This window comes from Dysidea avara, chromosome 6 (assembly GCF_963678975.1).
Source record: "Dysidea avara chromosome 6, odDysAvar1.4, whole genome shotgun sequence".
In the NCBI taxonomy this organism is placed as follows: Eukaryota; Metazoa; Porifera; class Demospongiae; order Dictyoceratida; family Dysideidae; genus Dysidea; species Dysidea avara.
Genome location: NC_089277.1, coordinates 25,424,091 through 25,445,594, shown reverse-complemented (window position 1 = coordinate 25,445,594; position 21,504 = coordinate 25,424,091). Strand labels below are relative to the sequence as shown.

At 36.7% G+C, this 21,504-nt stretch overlaps 1 protein-coding gene across 3 annotated transcripts in view; it reads right to left on the bottom strand.

Annotated features, from left to right (window-relative positions):
* Positions 1 to 1,136: 1,136 nt before the first annotated feature.
* Positions 1,137 to 21,504, bottom strand: part of LOC136257570 (protein NLRC5-like) — a 43,377-nt gene continuing 23,009 nt past the window's right edge. For 2 of the 3 annotated variants that reach the window (XM_066050803.1, XM_066050801.1), the window contains 6 exons: positions 12,861 to 12,924; positions 12,367 to 12,809; positions 8,740 to 8,918; positions 7,516 to 7,853; positions 7,315 to 7,356; positions 1,137 to 7,248 (listed from right to left, as the gene is read on the bottom strand). In XM_066050803.1, coding sequence (XP_065906875.1) covers positions 1,469 to 7,248; positions 7,315 to 7,356; positions 7,516 to 7,853; positions 8,740 to 8,918; positions 12,367 to 12,809; positions 12,861 to 12,924 — 6,846 coding nt within the window. In that variant the 3' untranslated portion in view covers positions 1,137 to 1,468. The remainder of the gene's footprint in view (positions 7,249 to 7,314; positions 7,357 to 7,515; positions 7,854 to 8,739; positions 8,919 to 12,366; positions 12,810 to 12,860; positions 12,925 to 21,504) is intronic. The other variant, XM_066050802.1, reaches the window with a different exon arrangement.

The following is a 21,504-nucleotide window of genomic DNA, read 5'->3' as shown; positions in this document are numbered from 1 at the left end:
ATAACAAGACAGAACGCACCTCAAATCTATAAATGATTCTAATGTTATTTGCTATTGAGTGCTGTGGTCTGTTTTTTGTTTGGGCCAAGGTATAGAATTTTTGGACTATTGGTTCCAAAACATAGATGGAATAAATACAGTCAGTATTAATTTTGGGTATGAATTATGCTGTGATATCAGCTCAATTAAAAATTCATAGCAACTAGCTTGTTGCAGGATTTAGGGTGAGGGCTGAAGAAATTTTTTGGCTTGTTCATGCCTAACCAATGCTGCCAAGCTGTCAGAACGAAACATTAAGCTGGTTCTGGGTGATATTTTTGGGGAAGAAAGCCTAGACCTCCATGATACCTAATATACATTACTATAGTCTGTTCAGTGTTCACTGAGTCCTCGTTTCTTGTTAATAACTCTTGTTACATGGGCCAGCTGCCCAAACATTTAGTAGTGCTGTGAAGCCCTTTAAACGCCGGAAACGTTAATCAAAAAGCGCTTTCATACGGGAAAGAACAAGTGAGTTATGAGGTTTTAAAAAATATCCCATACATTTAGTAAGGACGATTCAGATGCGCAAACATGTTTACAACATGAAAACATGCTTGTTCCAATACAAAACCATTGGGAGTGAACAGATGTTCACCTCTTTGATATTACTATATTTGGAGGGGGCTCAAGTGAATGCGTACCAACTATACCACTGATTTTGTAACTTGCATTATAAAGTCAATGCATAAAAGATCCTGAGGAAGTAAAAATTTCCCCTCTTGAAATTTTGTATGATGATTTTATAAATATTGAATTTAAAAGTAAAGTAGGGATCTATGCTGCTATAAAAACCACAGAAACAAGGATTATCAAACTACAATGGTGAATTCAAATCACAATCATACAATGCAAACAATGATCTCTACTGTCACATGCCAACATCTATATCTAAGTTTCATTGTGAGTATGGATCATCAGTTGTATTGTTTGATTGTGATTTGAATTCACCAATGTAGCTTGATAATCCTTGTTTCAGTGCTTTTTATAGAATTTTTGATATACTAGTAGCAATACTGATAGTCCGGATACAGTGCTGTAGGGCAGCACTCAATCAGTGCATAGCTGATGCACATTAATTATTAATTCCAGTACAAACTTCATTATAGTATTAGAATTTGTGTATAAACAATTAAATGAGTTCACACTAGGTATAAGCATGATCAATAAACTATTGAGTTGAGTTTCATTGTGGTAAATTATGTTATTAGCTGTTATTAGCTGTACAGTGTTCATGATCATGGCCTTCAGATTGGCTATCAGTGCACTATCTACAGTATATTATAGTTTCGTGTTTTGTGTAATACCAAGTTTTTTCTAAAGTATTAAGAGCATTAGCAAATATTAATTCATTTCTCCTTCACTATAAAAGTCATTGTTACACATGTTGAGTACAATTAAGCAGTCACCCATAGCCACTACTCCAAAATCAAAATTTAATTCTAATCAGTGACATCTGAATTATCAAACTTTTATTTACTTTAAGAGCCTCAGCCAGTTTCTTTTGTCCTTCATTATGAATCTTATTCCCACTCATGTTCAGTTCTCGTAAGGAATTATTATTCTTCAAACAGTCACCCATAGCCACTGCTCCATCACTAGATATCTGATTAGATGAAATATCAAGTTTTTCTAAACTTTTATTAACTCTAAGAGCTTCAGCCAACTTCTTTCCTCCTTCACTATAAAATACATTGCAATGCAAGTTAAGTTCTTTTAAGGAATCATTATTCTTTAAACAGTCACCCATAGCTATTGCTCCATCATCAGATATCCAATTACGTGAAAGATCAAGTATTTCTAAACTTGTATTTACTTTAAGAGCTTCAGCCAATTTCTTTACTCTTTCACCATGAAAGTTATCTTTACTTATGTTGAGTTGTTTTAAGGAATTATTATTCTTTAAACAGTTACCTATAGCCACTGCTCCATCATCAGATATCTGATTAGATGAAATATCCAGTTTTTCTAAACTTGTATTTTCTTTAAGAGCTTCAGCCAATTTCTTTACTCCTTCACCATGAAAGTTATTGTTACTTATGTTGAGTTGTTTTAAGGAATTATTATTCTTTAAACAGTTACCTATAGCCACTGCTCCATCATCAAATATCTGATTAGATGAAATATCCAGTTTTTCTAAACTTGTATTTTCTTTAAGAGCTTCAGCCAATTTCTTTACTCCTTCACCATGAAAGTTATTGTTACTTATGTTGAGTTGTTTTAAGGAATTATTATTCTTTAAACAGTTACCTATAGCCACTGCTCCATCATCAGATATCTGATTAGATGAAATATCCAGTTTTTCTAAACTTGTATTTACTTTAAGAGATACAGCCAATTTCTTTCCTCCTTCACCATGAAAGTTATTGTTACTTATATTGAGTTGTTTTAAGGAATTATTATTCTTTAAACAGTTACCTATAGCCACTGCTCCTTCATGAGATATCCAATCATGTGAAATATCAAGTTTTTCTAAACTTGCGTTTACTTTAAGAGCTTCAGCCAATTTCTTTCCTCCTTCACCACAAAACAATGTTAAAATAGCTTTACTCATGTTGAGTTCTTTTAAGGAATTATTGTTCTTTAAACAGTCACAAATAACCACTGCTCCATCATCAGGTATCCAATTATGTGAAATATCAAGTTTTTCTAAACTTTTATTTACTTTAAGAGCTTCAGCCAATTGCCTTCCTCCTTCACCATGAAATTTATTATTACTTATGTTGAGTTCTTTTAAAGAATCATTACTCTTTAAACAGTTACCCAAAGCTACTGCTCCATCACCAGATATCTGATTAAATGAAATATCAAGTTTTTGTAAGCTTTTATTTACTTTAAGAGCTTCAGCCAATCTCCTTCCTCCTTCACCATGAAGTTTATTATTACTTATGTTGAGTTCTTTTAAAGAATCATTATTCTTTAAACAGTCACCCATAGCCACTGCTCCATCACCAGATATCTGATTAGATGAAATATCAAGTTTTTCTAAACTTGTATTTACTTTAAGAGCTTCAGCCAATTTCTTTCCTCCTTCACAATGAAAATTATTATTGCTTATGTTGAGCTCTTTTACAGAATCATTATTTTTAAAACAGTAACCAATAGCCAATGCTCCATCATCAGATATCCGATTATATGAAATATCAAGTTTTTCTAAACTTGTATTTATTTTAAGAGCTTTAGCCAATTTCTTTCCTTCTTCACTACAAAATCCATTGCTACTTATATTCAGTTCTTTTAAGCAATCATTATTCTTTAAACAGTCACCCATAGCCACTGCTCCATCACTAGATATCTGATTAGATGAAATATCAAGTTTTTCTAAACTTGTATTTAATTTAAGAGCTTCAGACAACTTCTTTCCTCCTTCACCACAAAATTTGTTGTTACTTATGTTGAGTTCTATTAAGGAATTATTATTCTTTAAACAGTCACCCATAGTCACTGCTCCTTCACCAGATATCCGAGTATATGAAATATCAAGTTTTTCTAGACTTGTATTTACTTTAAGAGCTTCTGCCAATTTCTTTGCTCCTTCACTACAAAATCTATTGCTACTCATGTTGAGTTCTTTTAAGGAATTGTTATTCTTCAAACAGTCACCCATAGCCACTGCTCCATCATCAGATATCCGATTAGATGAAATATCAAGTTTTTCTAAACTTGTATTTATTTTAAGAGCTTCAGCCAATTTCTTTCCTCCTTCACTATTGATCTTATTGCTACTCATGTTTAGTTCATTTAAGGAATTATTACTCATTAAACAGTCACTCATGACAGCTGCTCCACTGTCAGATATTTTGTTCCACGAAATATTAAGCTTTCGTAAGCTTCTGTTTACTTTAACAGCTTCAGCTAATTTCTGTACTCCTTCACAATGAATGTTATTCATGCTCATGTTGAGTTCTAATAAGCTATGATTATCTTTTAAACAGTCACCCATGGCCACAGCTCCATTATCATATACCTGGTTAGCTGAAATATCAAGTTTTTGTAAAGTTTTGTTTACTGTAATGGCTTCAACAAATGCTTTTAAGTTCTTCATCCCAATAATTTTTTCAGACAAATCTATTGCTTGTAGTACGGTATCTTCCTTAATACATCTGGCTAAGAATTTTACTCTGTACAGAACACTTGTTATTTTCTTAATTGGCCAGATATCTTCTTTGATTTTATTAACATCTAAAGTATCCATATATTCATGTTCATCAAATGTTTTGTACAACAAACAAAACTTTGTTGTCATAAAACAACAATCATCATCAGTCATTATTACCTTATTCCAAGATGTGTAAATATTCATTGAAACTGATAAGAACAAATTTTTAGTGTACTGCTGAATTTTTGCATAATCCGACTTCGTAACATTATTATACATTGTGTTGAGAACTTGTAATGAGTTGTTGTTTAACACTTCTATAATAAACATCAATCCATTAATACCAATGTAGTTTTTGGAGATATCAAGGTGTAGTAGTGATGAATTTGATGCAATGGATTTTGCTATTTGAAATGCTCCTTCATCAGCTATTTCATTGTGTGAAATATTGAGTTCTAATAGAGAACTAATATGGCTGAGACAATTACTAATATCCAGTGCTCCATCATCAGATAACCTATTATTTGAGATGTCAAGTTTTTGCAACACACTATTAACTTGAAAAACACTTTCCAATTCTTTTGTTCCTGTACTAGTAATGTGATTACTGGACACATTCAATACTTGCAATGTTGTATTATTCTTAAGCCAATTACTAATGGCTAACATACCATCATCACTGATGTCATTGTTTGAAATGTCAAGTTTTTGTAATATGTTACTTACGTGAAGAGCTTCGAGAATTGGTTTTACTTCTATACTAGTAAAGTACATATCTGACACATGAAGATCTGTTAAAGTGGTGCTATTTTTGAGACAATCACAAATGGCTACTATTTCACTAACAGATAATATATTATTATGAGAAATATCAAGTGTTTCTAATGTCCACAAGACAAATGTTAGTGGTGATACTTTAACATCTCCACTGAGCATGTGTAATATAACAGATGACGAATCATTTGATTTATCCCATAAAATATTTATGTCTATCACTTTACTACTAGTAGCATTGCTAGTTGTACTTTGAGGTGACAGTGTTGTGTGAAGAACATTTGTGAAATTTTTAATTTGTTTACTATTAACTTTACCGTATGGTAAATTAAGCACATTGAGTGTCTGAATGTTAAATAAATTTGCTTTTATTGACTTAACTCCAACTTCTCCAATATTACACAGTGTAATTGATACCAACTTTGGATTTGTTTTAAAACCATTCTGTATGTTAACAAAGTGTTCATCTATTCCATAGTCTCCACACAATGTTAAACTATCAAGACTACATTGTCTGATGATCGCACAGTACACACCCCAAGGGGAACAGTTATTTCCACTGAGGTCAACATACTCCAGTGATGATGTTATTTCTACACTGTCAATTATAAATTGTTCCAAAATACTCATTCCAATATCTCCAAGGTGGCAATTCTCCAATTCTAGTATCTTCAATTTGATTGAAGAATGAGACAGGAAGGACATTAATGATGAAATGTGATTAGGTAGTAATGTTATACTAATAATTCTAACTTTACCATCCTTAAACATTGAAGAAATTATGTCTGGTACTTCTGTCTTATTCTTAGCCTCCATGTAACATTGAAATACATGTAAGCATTTTCGCTTGTCTTTTTGAATAGAACCCGATACTCTCAAACTATCTTTTCTTTTATATACATTTCCTTCACTAATGAACTGGACAAAATGGTCTGAATTTACCCCATTAATGCCAACATACATCATCCACATAAAATTAAAATGATCATCCCAAAATGTCTTTTTCATCAGTGATGACTGTTCATCACTAAGGGTAGAAACATAGTAAGCAGCTAAATATTCTTGCATTGTGTAGTGAAGAAAATTAAATGAAGTGGTTGTTCCTGCTCCTTCTTGAGGATAATGTTCTACAGCTTGTAGTAAACCAAACATGTTAATAGCTCCTGGTATGTCATTAATGTCAGGACACACTTCTTTGATCTCATCAAAAGTAAATACTAATTGATTTTCCTGTAAACCTTTAAAAGCAAGCTGTGACAATTTTACAACAGTATCAAGAACAGGTTTAGGTATATCTGATAATTTGTACACCATACCACATGGAGTTAATTTCTTTTGTAGAAATCGATATATTGTATGAATAATAAAGGATTCATTCATTTCAGTTAGTGTCTCAGGTAAACGACTCTGGTGTTGGAACAAGTACAGGAGCACTGCTAGATGAAGAGGAATATAGCAAAATCCATTAATTGTAGGTTGACGCTTGAGATATTTATAAAGTTCTGGTATCTTATCAGGTGAGTCTTTGAGTGATTCTGAGATGTACAACTCTCGTTCTTCTTTGGCAAATCCAAGGATGTCAATCCTTCTATCAACGTGGTCATGTAAAAATATTGTAGCACTTGGTCTGGAAGTTACAACCACTAAGGCTTCAGCTAGAAAGTTACCAGTAATGAGGTCTACAATATAAGAGTTCTGTCGTTGTGAGGTTGGATATTCATCAAATCCATCAAACACAAAAGCCACATTTTTTCCACATGTCTCCTTCAAGTACTCGCTCAGAAGAGAGGCAGTGTTACAAGAGGTGTAAACTTGAAGAAGATGCTCAATAGTTTCCATTTTGTGTACTTTTGGATCTCTAAGGTAAATCAAAAATAGTAAATCAATTTGTACCAATACATCACCATTGGCCCAACGATATGCTATTTCCTTTGCTAACACAGTTTTACCTATACCAGGTGCACCCTCTATTAGTACACTCTTAGGAAAGTCATTGGAACTGGAACTTATATCAGTTTTTGAATCACTTGTAGGATCAGGTCTAAATATATCATCAATATCTTTTGTTACCCTAGAGTGATCAAAATGTGCTTTCTTTGCAGAAGGGGGTTCAAAATGTGATGAAACTACTTTGTCTACTCCATAAGAACCTTCTTTATATCGTTTAGCTATTTCAAACAGTTCTTGTCGTGTTCGTCCACCTCTGTAATGCATAAGTGCAACACTAACAATTGATTTAGGCTGGTTGGGTGGCCATTCTGCTCCAGCAGGTTTGCATCTGTTCTTTTTGTATGTGGTGCATAAATTGTTGTGTAGACCATCAAAAACTACTGGCCCTGTGGAAACAAAGAATATAGTAATATGGATGTATACACAAATGTACACTGCAGCTAGCAACTTACTTTTGGAAGTTTGGTGAACAGTACATGATTGCAAGGAATTTCCTAATGAAAGAAATACTATACATGAAGTAAAATTTTCGATTACTATATCCAGGAGCTCATTAGTGTACTACTGGATGTGCTAATGAGCTCTTGCTGGATATGATTTTATAAGGGTGCAAGGAGTCTGTACAATATAATTATGTTGAACAATGTGCTCACCTGTCTGACCATTCAATTGCTCATAGTTTAATGCACTCATAATTTCTTCAGCTAAACTTTTCACTGTGATGTTATCACTATCATTCATGATTGATAGCAGCAACTTGAACTGTGCTCTCTCGTTATTGTTAATAGCTGGCTCAATTACAGCATCCAGAAACTTCATAGCCTTTTCTGCTGGTGTGGATAATGACTTAATGTTCGCTTTCAAATCACCAGGTAAGAGATTTTTTCCATATAAATTTGCAAAGAAAATGTTATCATCCATTGGCAATAAGTGCACAAGGTTGGGATAATGTTGTTTAAATATTTCCAACAGTGATATTGTTCTGGGTAACCTATATACCATATACATAATGAAGAGAAGTGTACAACCAATGATCTTGAGCAGTTACCAAACTTATCAGAATTTTCTAAAATGTTTTGCAAAAATGTGCAGCTTTTTATCTACACTGTTAAAAATAAAGAGTAACCACCACTCTGAGAGTTCCCAGTGTAGGGAGGATTTAACACCCCATGGAGAGTAACCAACACTCTGAAGAGAATAACCATTACTCTGAAGAGTAAGCGACACCACCTTCAGAGCATGTGTTACTCCCCAGTTACTCCTTTAGAGTAATGGTTACTCTCCAGGGGTGTTAAATCCTCCCTACACTGGGAACTCCTTGAGAGTTGTGGTTGCTCTTCATTTTAACAGTGTATATGTCTCAAAACTATCAAACAGTATGATAGTACTGTTTAAGTAGGGATCGCATCAAAAGTGTTACGTGCTGCCAAAAATTCTGCCTTTAAAAATCATCGTTGAGATATCTTACAGCATCCAGAAACTTCACAGCCTTTTCTGCTGGTGTGGATAACGACTTGATTTTTAAAGGCGGCATTTTTGGCAGCACGTAACACTTTTGATGTGATCCCTACTTAAACAGTACTATGTGAGAAAGTGCAAACCTTCACGATCCCTACTACCGTATTGTATGATACATTAACATGCCAACTATTATGCTTACTACTAGTTTAATTATATGTACAGACCTTAATGTCTACTATAATAATGATGTTTTATTTTATATCTACTATTATCTAGTATTATGAAATTGGTATGCATGTCAAAATTTAACATATGTGCTTTTGGTAAAACATTGACAACATACACCCTGTATATTTAGTCATGACATGATAATAATTATTATAAATTTGATGAAAATGACATCCCTTTTACTATACCTTGTGAACTGACTACCATCAGCTTTCAATCTTTCTCCAAGTGATGATTCAGTAACAAAAGGCACTCGAGATGCTGGTGGTAGCAATGAAGTTGATAGAGGGAATATTGCAGGCATCTGGTTGGGTTGTGTGATCATCGGTTCATTTAGTGGTGTGATAGTAGCAGGCTCAGGAACATCCTGTAAAAATCCTTGTTTTACTAACTTTTCAGCATTAAAATTCTGTGCTATGTATATATGACTGTTCATATACATGCTTCATCTATTGAATATTCAATTAGCAAAAGATGTAGTACAAGACACAACAGGTGGGTACAAGCTCAGTGTGTAAATACTATAAGGAAACAAAAAAAAATCGAATTAAATAGGAATTTGTGGTGTACATTACCATCCCTATTACTGCTTGAATGCTTATGCAGCTTTTTATTATTAAAACTCACAGTCCCTATTCTTTTTGTTCATATTTACATTTTTTGCTTCCATAGTTCTGAAAATCGTGTACGTCAACAAAATAGTTCATAGTATGTGTCTGCAGGAAGATCTATTCTTACACAAGCATAAGAAAAGTTAGGAATTTTAAATTAGAATGGGGACAATGTATTACCATGATAAAAAGTACTGAAACAAGCTGGATTGGAGTAGTATGTAATGTCCAATTGCTGTAAAACAATAAGAAGCAAATATCCCTACAATGTGCTGTGGAAATTGAAATGCACAGTAGGGATATTTACTTCTTATTGTTTTACAGAAATAGGACATTACATATTACTCCAATCCAGCTTGTTTCAGTACTATTTATCGTGGTACTATGTTGTCCCTACTCTAGTTTAAATTTCTAGTTTTTCTTATACTTGTTTGTGAACTTTTTCTGCAAGTTCATGAATACTAAACACAGTGGTGCAAATTGGATTTTTGAACACAGGACTATCTGTATAGGAGCTTTATATACTGTAGAACTAATTTTTTTATTCATTAGAAATGTTGGTGCTAACTATTGACCAGATTTGATGTCATTAGTTTCTTTCAACCTGTCTGAAGTTATGAATCATTAAAGTTGGTGAATTGGATGTGTATGTAGGAAGACCCCTTTTCACAAAACCAGTCACAATATTACACAATTGTGACTGGATCTACGAAAACCGTTCTTATTGCCCAAGACAGGAAGTTTGATTTTTTCACACAAACACAAAGCTTAATGAATGCACTATCAAGTTTCACTGCCACAGTCGACCAGAGTAAAGTGGTCTGCTTTTGCTGGCTGCTTTTCTAGAGCACAGTGGCGAGCCGTACGAGTGGTCTGGGGTCTTGATGGAGCCCTGGCCGACCAGGAGATGGCTGTGTGTGGCTGCACAGCTCTGTGGTGTTGGACAATGACCTGTGCTGTAAATTTCCTTTCATTTTAGCCAGTTCTGAGCCCTGAATGGCCTATAACTTGGCCTAATTCATCCTAGCACGTCTCTTTTCAATTTTTGAACACCATCTTGCCCTCCTTCCAGGGCCCCTGCCTCCCACCCCTTCTGGAGCTCGCCTGATACAGACAACCTCGGTTAAAAACTATCTAAAATGGCGGGAAACTTAGCTGTTGACTACTTCTTCAGTGGATGATCAGGAAGGTAAGAAATTGTTGTGAAACGTGTGAAAATTTGGTATGCGTAGCTACCGCCATTGGCCAGCTACAACACACAGAATATTTAAAACCGACGTTTCTCGATACTTTTAAATGGGCGATAAGACCGGTTTTCCCAGAGACAGTCACAATTGTAGTTAATGACAGCACTATACGGATATTTGCAAATAGTCAGCAAATCTTTGCCAAGTAGCTAAATGTATAATGCACCACATGATGATTATTGATAAATTGTATTCATTTAGAAGTTCATCAAGTTATCTTACCAGCTTTGTTAACATGGTAATAGTAGCACTTAGCTATAGCTATTATATGTGGTTTGCTTGACACATCATGTGAAGAAACACAAAGAAAGTCATGAAGGAAAGCATGCTACCAGTCTGGATAATGATGATGTGAACAAGAGAAGCAGCGGATTTGGGGGTCTCAAAGGATTCCATGGGGTCAAACGTTTACCAAAATTTCATTTTGCTATTTCCCAAATTTCACCTATTATGCTCTTTGGTGTCCCCAATATTATACTTGCATTATACTCCTAGGTTAACAACATTCCTACCATAATCTTACTTATAATCAGTGAATACGCTATTAGAGTATTCAATACAATGAATTAGAGTGCTCACAATCCATTTGAGTGCTCTATTGCAATTTGCATTTTCTACTGACTGTTCTATTAGGGAGTGTATATTGACCTATTATGTACCATTGTGCTAGCATAGCACTCCAGCTTATTATACTTTATGCCAGTATAGTATTTCACGCAGGCCTACCAAGAAGTATGGTGTGCCCCCACAACTGGAGTTCAAGTATGCCACTTTGCTAAAACCAGAAACCACCAAGATGTGTGACTGGATTTTGGAAAAATCGCACATCAGAAGTTTTGAGACAAATGGTTTCAACTAATTCAAGCAATTATAATTTCCCAAGAATAACAAGCATGTGTATGAAATTCAAACAAGAGATAAATCAATTTTTTACCTTTTATGTAGACCACCTCCAGTACTTATAGCTGCTTGTAGAGTTTCCCACGAAATAAGGTAGAAAATTTGAGCAGTGGGACAAATGAAGTAGTATCACAAGTGCTCACAAAATGAAGGCAGACCACAATTAAAGTCCAGACACAAGATTACAGGGCTCTGCTAGATTCTTAGGTGATATGTGGAAAAATCAACACAGAAAACATTTGGCCAACTATATCAGGTCATCCACCAGTACATCACTGAGTCTTGTCAAGCTAGGTGCTTTACAAGGCTAGAAACCAGTGCCATTCAAGCTTGTCACATCACCCAAAAAAGTCGTCTGCTAAAACCCAGTGTCCAGTAGTTTGCAACCGAGTAATGCTGAGGGTCAAAACCAATAGTATGATAGTATAGCTATCTACTGGTGGTATTAGTTTGATTTTGCCTAATGTGCAATTCGGATTGGTTTTGTAAAATCTGGTCGCATATAAAGAACAGAACAACGAGAAGAACCATGTACTCTCACTTTTGTAGAAATTTTAGGTGTGACGTAATCGTAATGGTTATATACGTAGTTGTTTGATAATCTTTCAGTAAAAGAAATGTGCAAGCATACAAAGTTCCAGTGATTGAGCCATGGTTCAGTTAACTGGTTACTTCAACTCTGCACATTTTCAGCTGTAAATGGTCAGGGGAGAGACCTACTGATTACAGATATCAACTGTGGTAAATGGGGAGATAATATCAAGTGGACAGAAATATTCCACTTGATATTATCTACCCATTTACAACAGTTGATATCAGTAGGTCTCCCTCCTGACCATTTACAGCTGAAAATGTGTAGAAATGAAGTAAGTAACCAGGCTCAAGGAATGTTTAGATGAGTGGAGGATATAAAGGTATTGTTAATATTATTGGTAGCTTACAGTAACAACTTTCTTTACTAAACAAGTAGCAACTACATACAATTGTTATTTCTTGTTGTTGGTTATTTGGTTTCAGTGCCCACACAAACTATCATGCAATACAAATATTACCACACCTGCAATGCCGAGGGACCACTAACTGAGGAAACATGAAGAGAACTTAGCTGACCAGAAGAATAGTTAACTGGCATCAAACTACTAACTGATACTAATTGTGATAATGTTGACTGTATGGGATACAAAGATTGATTCCCTGGAGCAGTTGTAGTAACAGCAGTCATAAGATTAATACTAGGAACAGTATTAGCAATTGAAACTGGATGAGATAAGGTGCCACCAAAATTAGGCCAAGTCACATCTACTCTGTTTAGACCAACAGGAGCAAATGGACTTTGAGTTTGTTGAAACCGGCTTGACTGAACATGGAGTGTAAATTGTGATTGATATGGCAAATTAGACGTCATGGAATAAGATGGAGCTCTTAACTGATGTGGGTACACCGGCTGTTGTACTGAATTTGTTTGTTGTACACTGTTAGTACAATATCCCTGATTACTACCTGTAACAATGAAATACATGTGATAAGAAGTATATGAGATAAATCACTGACCATAGTGCTGTGATTGGTTTGCTTCCACTGAAAGTAAGCCATGAATACTCCTTCGATATTCTCCCTAAAATAATTACCACAACAATAATTAACATACACAATATTATATAATTATTAGGCACAATGTAGGTATAATTTATTTGTTTGGTTGCTTAATCCCAGAAAGTAACTTCAGAAACTTGGGTTGGGTTTACCTTACCTTAAGGTCATGTACAAACTGATTATTTCATATGGTTGTGCAAAGCCCAATGGTAGAAATGTGCAATAACATAATTTTGAGCTTTCCTAATACAGGAGGTAGATACAGGAGGGCTGCAGGGATTACACAGGTTTCTATAGAACTTTCTTGTCATGTGTGCCTAAGATATTTATTCATTTAATCAGTATACTACAGACCTGTATAGAAAGACCACCTCTCAAAGAAGGCCAATTTCAAATAAGAAGAGTATGCATTAATTCATCTGTCAAAAGCAGCCACATGAACATGAAAGGGACATTCCATCAAAGCCATTCAACCTCTCATTATTTCACATCACATGAATGCATACCATAATTGCAATGGACAAGAAACAGCAGCATTTAGGCTTGTACATCAATAGCTAGGCAGGTGAGATACAGCTTAACATGTTTTCCCAGCTGCACAACAATGTGGCAAAAGGCACCTGTCAACAATCACTGTATAGCTCTGACAGGTAGTGGTACATAGTTGTTGTGTAGTATTTATTACATGCAGCAGTATCTTGATAACCATTCACAGCAGTAAAAGAACAATATATTATTATTTAGACTCTATTTAGGCTGTTTTGGGTGGGTAATAAATCTCATATACTCCACCTTGTTTTCTAATATACTCCACGCCTTCAAGCATAATATAACAAAAATTCACAATACCATACCAGAGATTTATAATATTAATGTAATTGTGTACAATAATAACCATATGTATATCAAGACACATGGTAGTGTGTCGTGCGGCCCAAGAAGCCGGCACGCCACACAGTGAGTATATTTACAGGAAGAAAGTAAACGCGATTTGCACACCTTTGTAGCTCCGTGATTCCTTATCCGATTGAAACCAAAGTTGCTACAGACGTGCTGGCTAGGTAGGGAAGTTCACATTCCAAATTTGAAGAAAATCGCTCCAGCCATTTCCGAGATACGAGCGGCCACAGTTTGGGTTTTTTTTCTTGGTTTTTTTCTTCTTCTACTTCTTTTTGCACACTTTGCAAAATCCGCCATAAAACACGAATGCGTGCTCCAATCGGGCTGAAATTTGGCACACTTAAAGGGCTCATTAAGGTGAATCTCAGTACCACGTTTGGTAGAAATCCGATGAACATTCACGGAATTATGACCGATTATTTGCGTAAAATAAGGTCGAAAGTCTGTCACGCCCACAGGGTAAACCGCTTGAAGGAATGAGCTGAAAATTGCTATGTAGATGGAATAACTATCTAATGCAAAACAGCCAAGCTGTAAAAAAAGAGTGCGGCCCTCAGAAAGGCTATGGTGAAAAAAGATGTGAAATCCAAGGTGGCGGCCAAGAAATGACTGTGGTGGTAGGTTAATGGTAAAAATTTTAATAACGACAATTCAGGTGAATTTTGTGCCAAGACCAAGCGGCACCAAATTCACCTGAATTGTTGTTATTAAAATTTTTACCATTAACCTACCATCACAGCCATTTCTTGGCCGCCACCTTGGATTTCGCATCTTTTTTCACCATAGCCTTTCTCAGGGCCGCACTCTTTTTTTACAGCTTGGCTGTTTTGGATTAGATTTCACTTCTTTTTGTATTTGTATACCCCAAAGCCGGCCTATGGCCAGCTTTGGGGCTTTTTAACCTATATGTATCATTTTTTTGTTTACCACAGGGAGAAGAAAAGATGAAGCAGGGTGATTTCTTTGTAGCTGAACTCTCTACAAGGTGATCCTTCTAGCTGATCTCTCTACCGGATGACTTGTTTGTAGCTGAACTATCTACAAGGTAACTTCTTCTAGCTGATCTTTCTACAGGGTGATTTGTCTGTAGCTTAATTCTCTACAGGGGGATTTGTTTGCAGCTGAACTCTCTACATGGTAGTTTCTTTGTAACTGAACTCTCTACAAAGTAATTCTTCTAGCTGAACTCTCTACAGGTTGACTTGTTTCTAGCTGATCTCTCTACAGGGTGACTTCTTTCTAGCTGAACTCTTTACAGGTGATTTGTTTGCAGCTGAACTCTCTTACATGGTGGTTTCTTTGTAGCTGAACTCTCTACAAGGCAACTTCTTCTAGCTGATCTTTCTACAGGGCAATTTGTTTGTAACTGAACTCTCACATGATTGTTTCTTTGAAGCTGAACTCTCTACAAGGTGATTTCTTCTAGCTGATCTTTCTACAGGGTGATTTGTGTGTAGCTGAACTCTGTACAAGGAAACTTCTTCTAGCTGATCTCTCTACAGGGAGATTTGTTTGTAGCTGAACTCTCTACAGGTGATTTGTTTGTGGCTGAATTCTCTACATGATGGTTTCTTTGTAGCTGAACTCTCTACAAGGTAACTTCTTCTAGCTGATCTCTCTACAGGGCGATTTGTTTGTAGCTGAACTCTCTACATGGTGGTTTCTTTGTAGCTGAACTCTACAAGGTTATTTCTTCTAGCTGAACTATCTCTTTCCATAGTTGAACTCCCTACAAGGTAACTTCTTCTAGCTGATCTCTCTACAGGGTGAATTGTTTGTAGCTGAACTCTCTACAGGGTGATTTGTTTGTAGCTGATCTCTATACAGGTTACTTGTTTCTAACTGATCTCTTGAATTCTGTTCAGGGTGACTGCTCTATTAGGATGACTGCTCTATTACAGTATCTCGATCTCTCACTTGCTACACCAAGTTGGATTTCGTGTTATAACTCCGTGGCTTTAAGTCTGATTCTTCTACACCATTGAAGAGCCTTTCTAAGATGATTACTCCATCTGTACAGTGAATTTCAAAGCATTACCCCAAGCGGTTTATCTGGTAGGCGTGGCAAGTAGTCGTTTTTTTATTAGCTAATCTCGGTTGCATAATTGTTACACACAGTTGGTTTTTTCGTTGTATCTTCCTGGTTTTTAGCTCGATTTCTATCAAACCACAAAAGGTTTGAGGTTCAATAGTTAACCTATTCACCCACCGATTTTCAGCTTCTTCCCATATGCGGTTTACCCTGTAGGTGTGACAACATATTGGTGTTATTTTTCGTGAATAATCGCTCATAACTCTTTGCCTGTTTATGGCATTCCAGCGAAAGTTGGTACCAAGATGTGCCTTTATACCCCCCTTCTGTGTGCCAAATTGCAAGGCAATCGAATAAGGCATTCGTGTTTTATAGCAGTTTTTGTAAGTGTGCGAAAAGAGGAAGAAAAAAAACCTGAAGAAACTAAGCTAATTTTTGAAGTCGCATATCTCGGGAACGCCTGAAGTGATTTCACTCAAATTTGGAATGTGGAGTACTGAAGTTGGAGGGAGTGTCCACAGCAAAAATCGTCTTGTTTTATCAAGGCAGCACAGAGCTACGGAGGTGCGAAAATTGCGTTTTCTTTTTCCTGTCAATATACTCACGGGTGTTGCGCGCCGGCTTCTTGGGCCGCACGACATACTACCGTGTGTCTTGATCGTAGGAGTGCCTTTTTGTGGTTTGAAAGGAATCCAGTTAAAAGCCATCGAGATATGACACAAAACCCAACCTGTCACAATTACGCGATCGATTTTTATGAACAAAAAAACTATTAGTTTTCACGCCTAACAGGCAAACCGCTTAGAGCAGTGAGCTGAAAATCGGTGTGTAGCTGGAATAATTATCATAGAAAGTCCTTGCAGTAGTACGGAAGCATCGGATTACAAACCACTGAGTTATGATTCCAAAGCCAACTACGTGTAGCATATGCGAGATCGAGATACTCTAATAGAACAGTCACCCTAATAGAGCATTCAGCTACGTTTATAACTTACTCCGTTATAGAATTATATTGCATTGCAAGTTATTCTGTAGGGAGTTCAGCTACAAACAGTTAATCTTATAGACAATTCAGCTACAAGCAAGTCACCCTGTAGAGAGTTCAGCTACAAATATGTCGCTGTAGAGATTCAGAACATTATAAGTCACACTGAAGAAAATTCAGTTATAACAAGTTATCCTGTAGAGAATTCAGCTACAAACAAGTCACTGCGTAGAGGGTTTAGCTACAAAAAAGCTACCCAGTAGAGAGTTCATCTAGATCAGCCACAAACAAGTTACTTTATACAATGTTCAGCTACAAGTAAGTCACTCTGTAGAGACTTCAGCTACAAACAAGTCACTCTGTAGTACAAACAAGTCACCATGTAGCTGGAGAGTTCAGCAACCAATCAAAAAAAACACTTTGTAAAGAGTTCAGCTACACAAACATTTTATAACTCTATAGAGAAAGTTATAACTCTATAGAGAGATCAGCTAGAAACAAGTCATCCAGTAGAGAGATCAGCTACAAGACATCACCTTATAGAGAGTTCAGTTACAAAGAAACCATCATGTAAAGAGTTCAACTGCAAACAAATCACCCTGTAGAGAGTTCAGCTATGAACAGATCACCATATACAGAGTTCAGCTAGAAATAGTCATCCTGTAGAGAGATCAGCTAGAAGGATCACCTTGTAGAGAGTTCAACTGCAAATAATCACCCTGCAGATAGTTCAGCTACAAACAACCCTGTAGAGAGATCAGCTAGAAGAAGTTACCTTGTAGAGTTCAGCTACAAAAAAACCATCATATAAAGAGCTCAGCTGCAAACAAATCACCCTGTAGAGAGTCCAGCTACGAACAGATCACCCTGTACAGAGATCAGCTAGAAGAAATCACCTTGTAGAGAGTTCGGCTACAAAGAAACCACCATGTAGAGAGTTCAGCTGCAAATAAATCATCTGTAAAGAATTCAGCCAGAAACAAGTTCACCCTGTAGAGAGATCAGCTAGAAACAAGTCACCCTGTGGAGAGATCAGCTACAAAGAAACCATCCTGTAGAGAGTTCAATTACAAACAGATAACACTATAGAGAGTTCAGCTAGAAACAAGTCATCCAAAGATCAGCTAGAAACAAGTCATCCAGAGATCAGCTAGAAACAAGTCATCCAGAGATCAGCTAGAAACAAGTCACCCTGTAGAGAGATCAGCTAGAAACAAGTCACCCTGTAGAGAGATTAGCTAGAAACAAGTCACCCTGTAGAGAGATCAGCTACAAAGAAACCATCCTGTAGAGAGTTCAGCTACAATCAAGTTACACTATAGAGAGATCAGCTAGAAACAAACCATCTTGTAGAGAGTTCAGCTAGAACAAGTCACCTTGTAGAGAGGTCAGCTACAAAGAAACCACCATGTAGAGAGTTTGGCTACAAACAAATCATCTGTAGAGAGTTCAGCCAGAAACGAGTTCGCCCTGTAGAGAGATCAGCTAGAAATAAGTCACCCTGTAGAGAGATCAGGTACAAAGAAACCATCCTGTAGAGAGTTCAATTACAAACAGATCAAGACACACGATAGTGTGTCGTGCGGCCCAAGAAGCCGGCACGCCACACCGTGAGTATATTGACAGGAAGAACGAAAACGTCATTTTCACACCTTTGTATCTCGGTGATCACTTATCTGATTGGAACCAAATTTGCTACACAGTTGCCCGCCAGCCAAGGGAGTCTACATTCCAAATTTGAAGGAAATCGCTCCAGCCATTTCCGAGATACGAGCTGCCAAAGTTTCGTTTTTTTTCTTCGTCTTTTCGCACACTTGCAAAAATTGCTATAACACGCAAACGCGTACTCCGATCGCCTTGAAATTTGGCACACAGAAAGGGAGTCCAAAGGCGAATCCTAGCATCAAATTTGGTACAAATCCGATGAATGGTTCAGGAGTTATGACCGATTATTCGCGTAAAACAAGATCGATTTGTTGTCACGCCTACAGGGTAAACCGCTTCATGGAATGAGTTGAAAATTGCTATGTAGATGGAGTAACCATCGTAGGAGTGCCTTTTGGTGGTTTGAAAGGAATCGAGATAAAGACCACGGAGATATGACACAAAACCCAACCTGTGTCACAATTACGCGATCGATTTTTATGAATAAAAATGTATTAGTTTTCACGCCTACTAGGCAAACCGCTTAGAGCAATGAGCTGAAAATCGGTGTATAGCTGGAATAATCTTCATAGAAAGTCCTTGCAGTAGTACAGAAGAATCGGATTACAAACCACTGAGTTATGATTCGAAAGCCAACTCCGTGTAGCAAATGCGAGATCGAGATACTCTAATAGAACAGTCACCCTAATAGAGCATTCGGCTAATTTATTTACTCCATTATAGAATTTTATTACATCACAAGTTATTCTGTAGGGAGTTCAGCTGCAAACAGTTAATCTTATAGACAGTTCAGCAAGAAGACAGTCACCATGTGGAGAGTTAAGCAAATATATCACTATAGAGATTCAGAACATTACAAGTCACACTGAAGAAAGTTCAGCTATAAACAAGTTATGCACTGTGTAGAGAATTCAGCTACAATTAAGTCACTCTCTAGAGAATTCAGTTACACAGAATTCAGCTACACACAAGTCACTGTGGAGAGAGTTCAGCTACAAACAAATTACCCTTTAGAGTGATCAGCTACAAACAAAACACTTTGCAGGGTGTTCAACTGCAACAAATCAACCTTTAGAGCGATCAGCAATGAACAAATCAACACAAATCTACCTGTAGAGAGATCAGCTAGAAACAAATCACCCTGAAGAGAGTTCAGCTACAAAAAATCACCCTGTAGAGACATCAGCTAGAAACTAGACACAATGTAAGGAGTTCAGCTACAAGCAATCACCCTGTAGAGAGTTCAGCTAAAACAAATCAACCTGCAGAGAGATCAGCTACAAACAAATCACCTTATAGAGAGAGTTCAGCTACAAACAAATTACCCTTTAGAGTGATCAGCTATAAACAAAAGACTTTGCAGGGTGTTCAGCTGCAACAAATCAACCTTTAGAGCGATCAGCAATGAACAAATCAACACAAATCTACCTGTAGAGAGATCAGCTAGAAACAAATCACCCTGAAGAGAGTTCAGCTACAAAAAATCACCCTGTAGAGACATCAGCTAGAAACTAGACACAATGTAAGGAGTTCAGCTACAAGCAATCACCCTGTAGAGAGTTCAGCTAAAACAAATCAACCTGCAGAGAGATCAGCTACAAACAAATCACCTTATAGAGAGAGTTCAGCTACAAACAAATTACCCTTTAGAGTGATCAGCTATAAACAAAAGACTTTGCAGGGTGTTCAGCTGCAACAAATCAACCTTTAGAGCGATCAGCAATGAACAAATCAACACAAATCTACCTGTAGAGAGATCAGCTAGAAACAAATCACCCTGAAGAGAGTTCAGCTACAAAAAATCACCCTGTAGAGACATCAGCTAGAAACTAGACACAATGTAAGGAGTTCAGCTACAAGCAATCACCCTGTAGAGAGTTCAGCTAAAACAAATCAACCTGCAGAGAGATCAACTACAAACAAATCACCTTATAGAGAGTTCAGCTACAAACAGATTACCTGTAGAGAGATCAGCTACAAACAAATCACCTTATAGAGAGTTCAGCTACAAACAGATTACCTGTAGAGAGATCGGCTACAAACAAATCAACCTGCAGAGAGATCAGCTACACACAAATCAACTTGTAGAGAGATCAGCTACAAACAAATCACCCTGTAGAGAGATCAGCTAGAAACTAGACACAATGTAAGGAGTTCAGCTACACAAGTAAATCACCCTGTAGAGAGTTCAGCTAAAACAAATCAACCTGCAGACAGTTCAGCTACAAACAAATTACCTTGTAGAGAGATCGGCTGCAAATTAATCAACCTGCAGATAGATCAGCTACAAACAAATCAACTTGTAGAGAGATCAGCTACAAACAAATCACCCTGTAGAGAGATCAGATAGAAACTAGATACAATGCAAGGAGTTCAGCTACAAGCAAAATCACCCTTTAGTGAGTTCAGCTACAAACAAATCAACCTGCAGTGAGATCACCCACAAAAACGCACTTGTACAGAGTTCAGTTACAAACAAATCACCCTGTAGAGAGATCAGGTAGAAGAATTCACCTTGTAGAGAGTTCAGCAACAAAGAAACCACCATGTAGAGAGTTCAGCTGCAAACAAATCACCCAGTAGAAAGATCAGCTAGAAGAAGTTACCTTGTAGAGAGTTCAGTTACAAAGAAACCATCATATAGAGAGTTCAGCTACAAAGAAATTACCCTGTAGAGAGTTCAGCTAGAAGAAGTCACCTTGTAAAGAGTTCAGCTACAAAGAAACCATCATGTACAGAGTTCAGCTACAAAGAAACCACCTGCACAGAATTCAACTACAAACACATTACCCTGTATAGAGATCAGCTAGAAGAAGTTACCTTGTAGATAGTTCAGCTACAACATTTCACCCTGTAGAAAGATTAGCTAGAAGAAGTCACCTTGTAGAGTGTTCAGTTACAAAGAAACCATCATGTAGAGAGTTCAGCTGCAAACAAATCACTCTGTAGAGAGTTCAGCTACAAAGAAACTGCCATGTAGAAAGTTCAGCCTCATACAAACCACCTTGTAGAGAATTCAA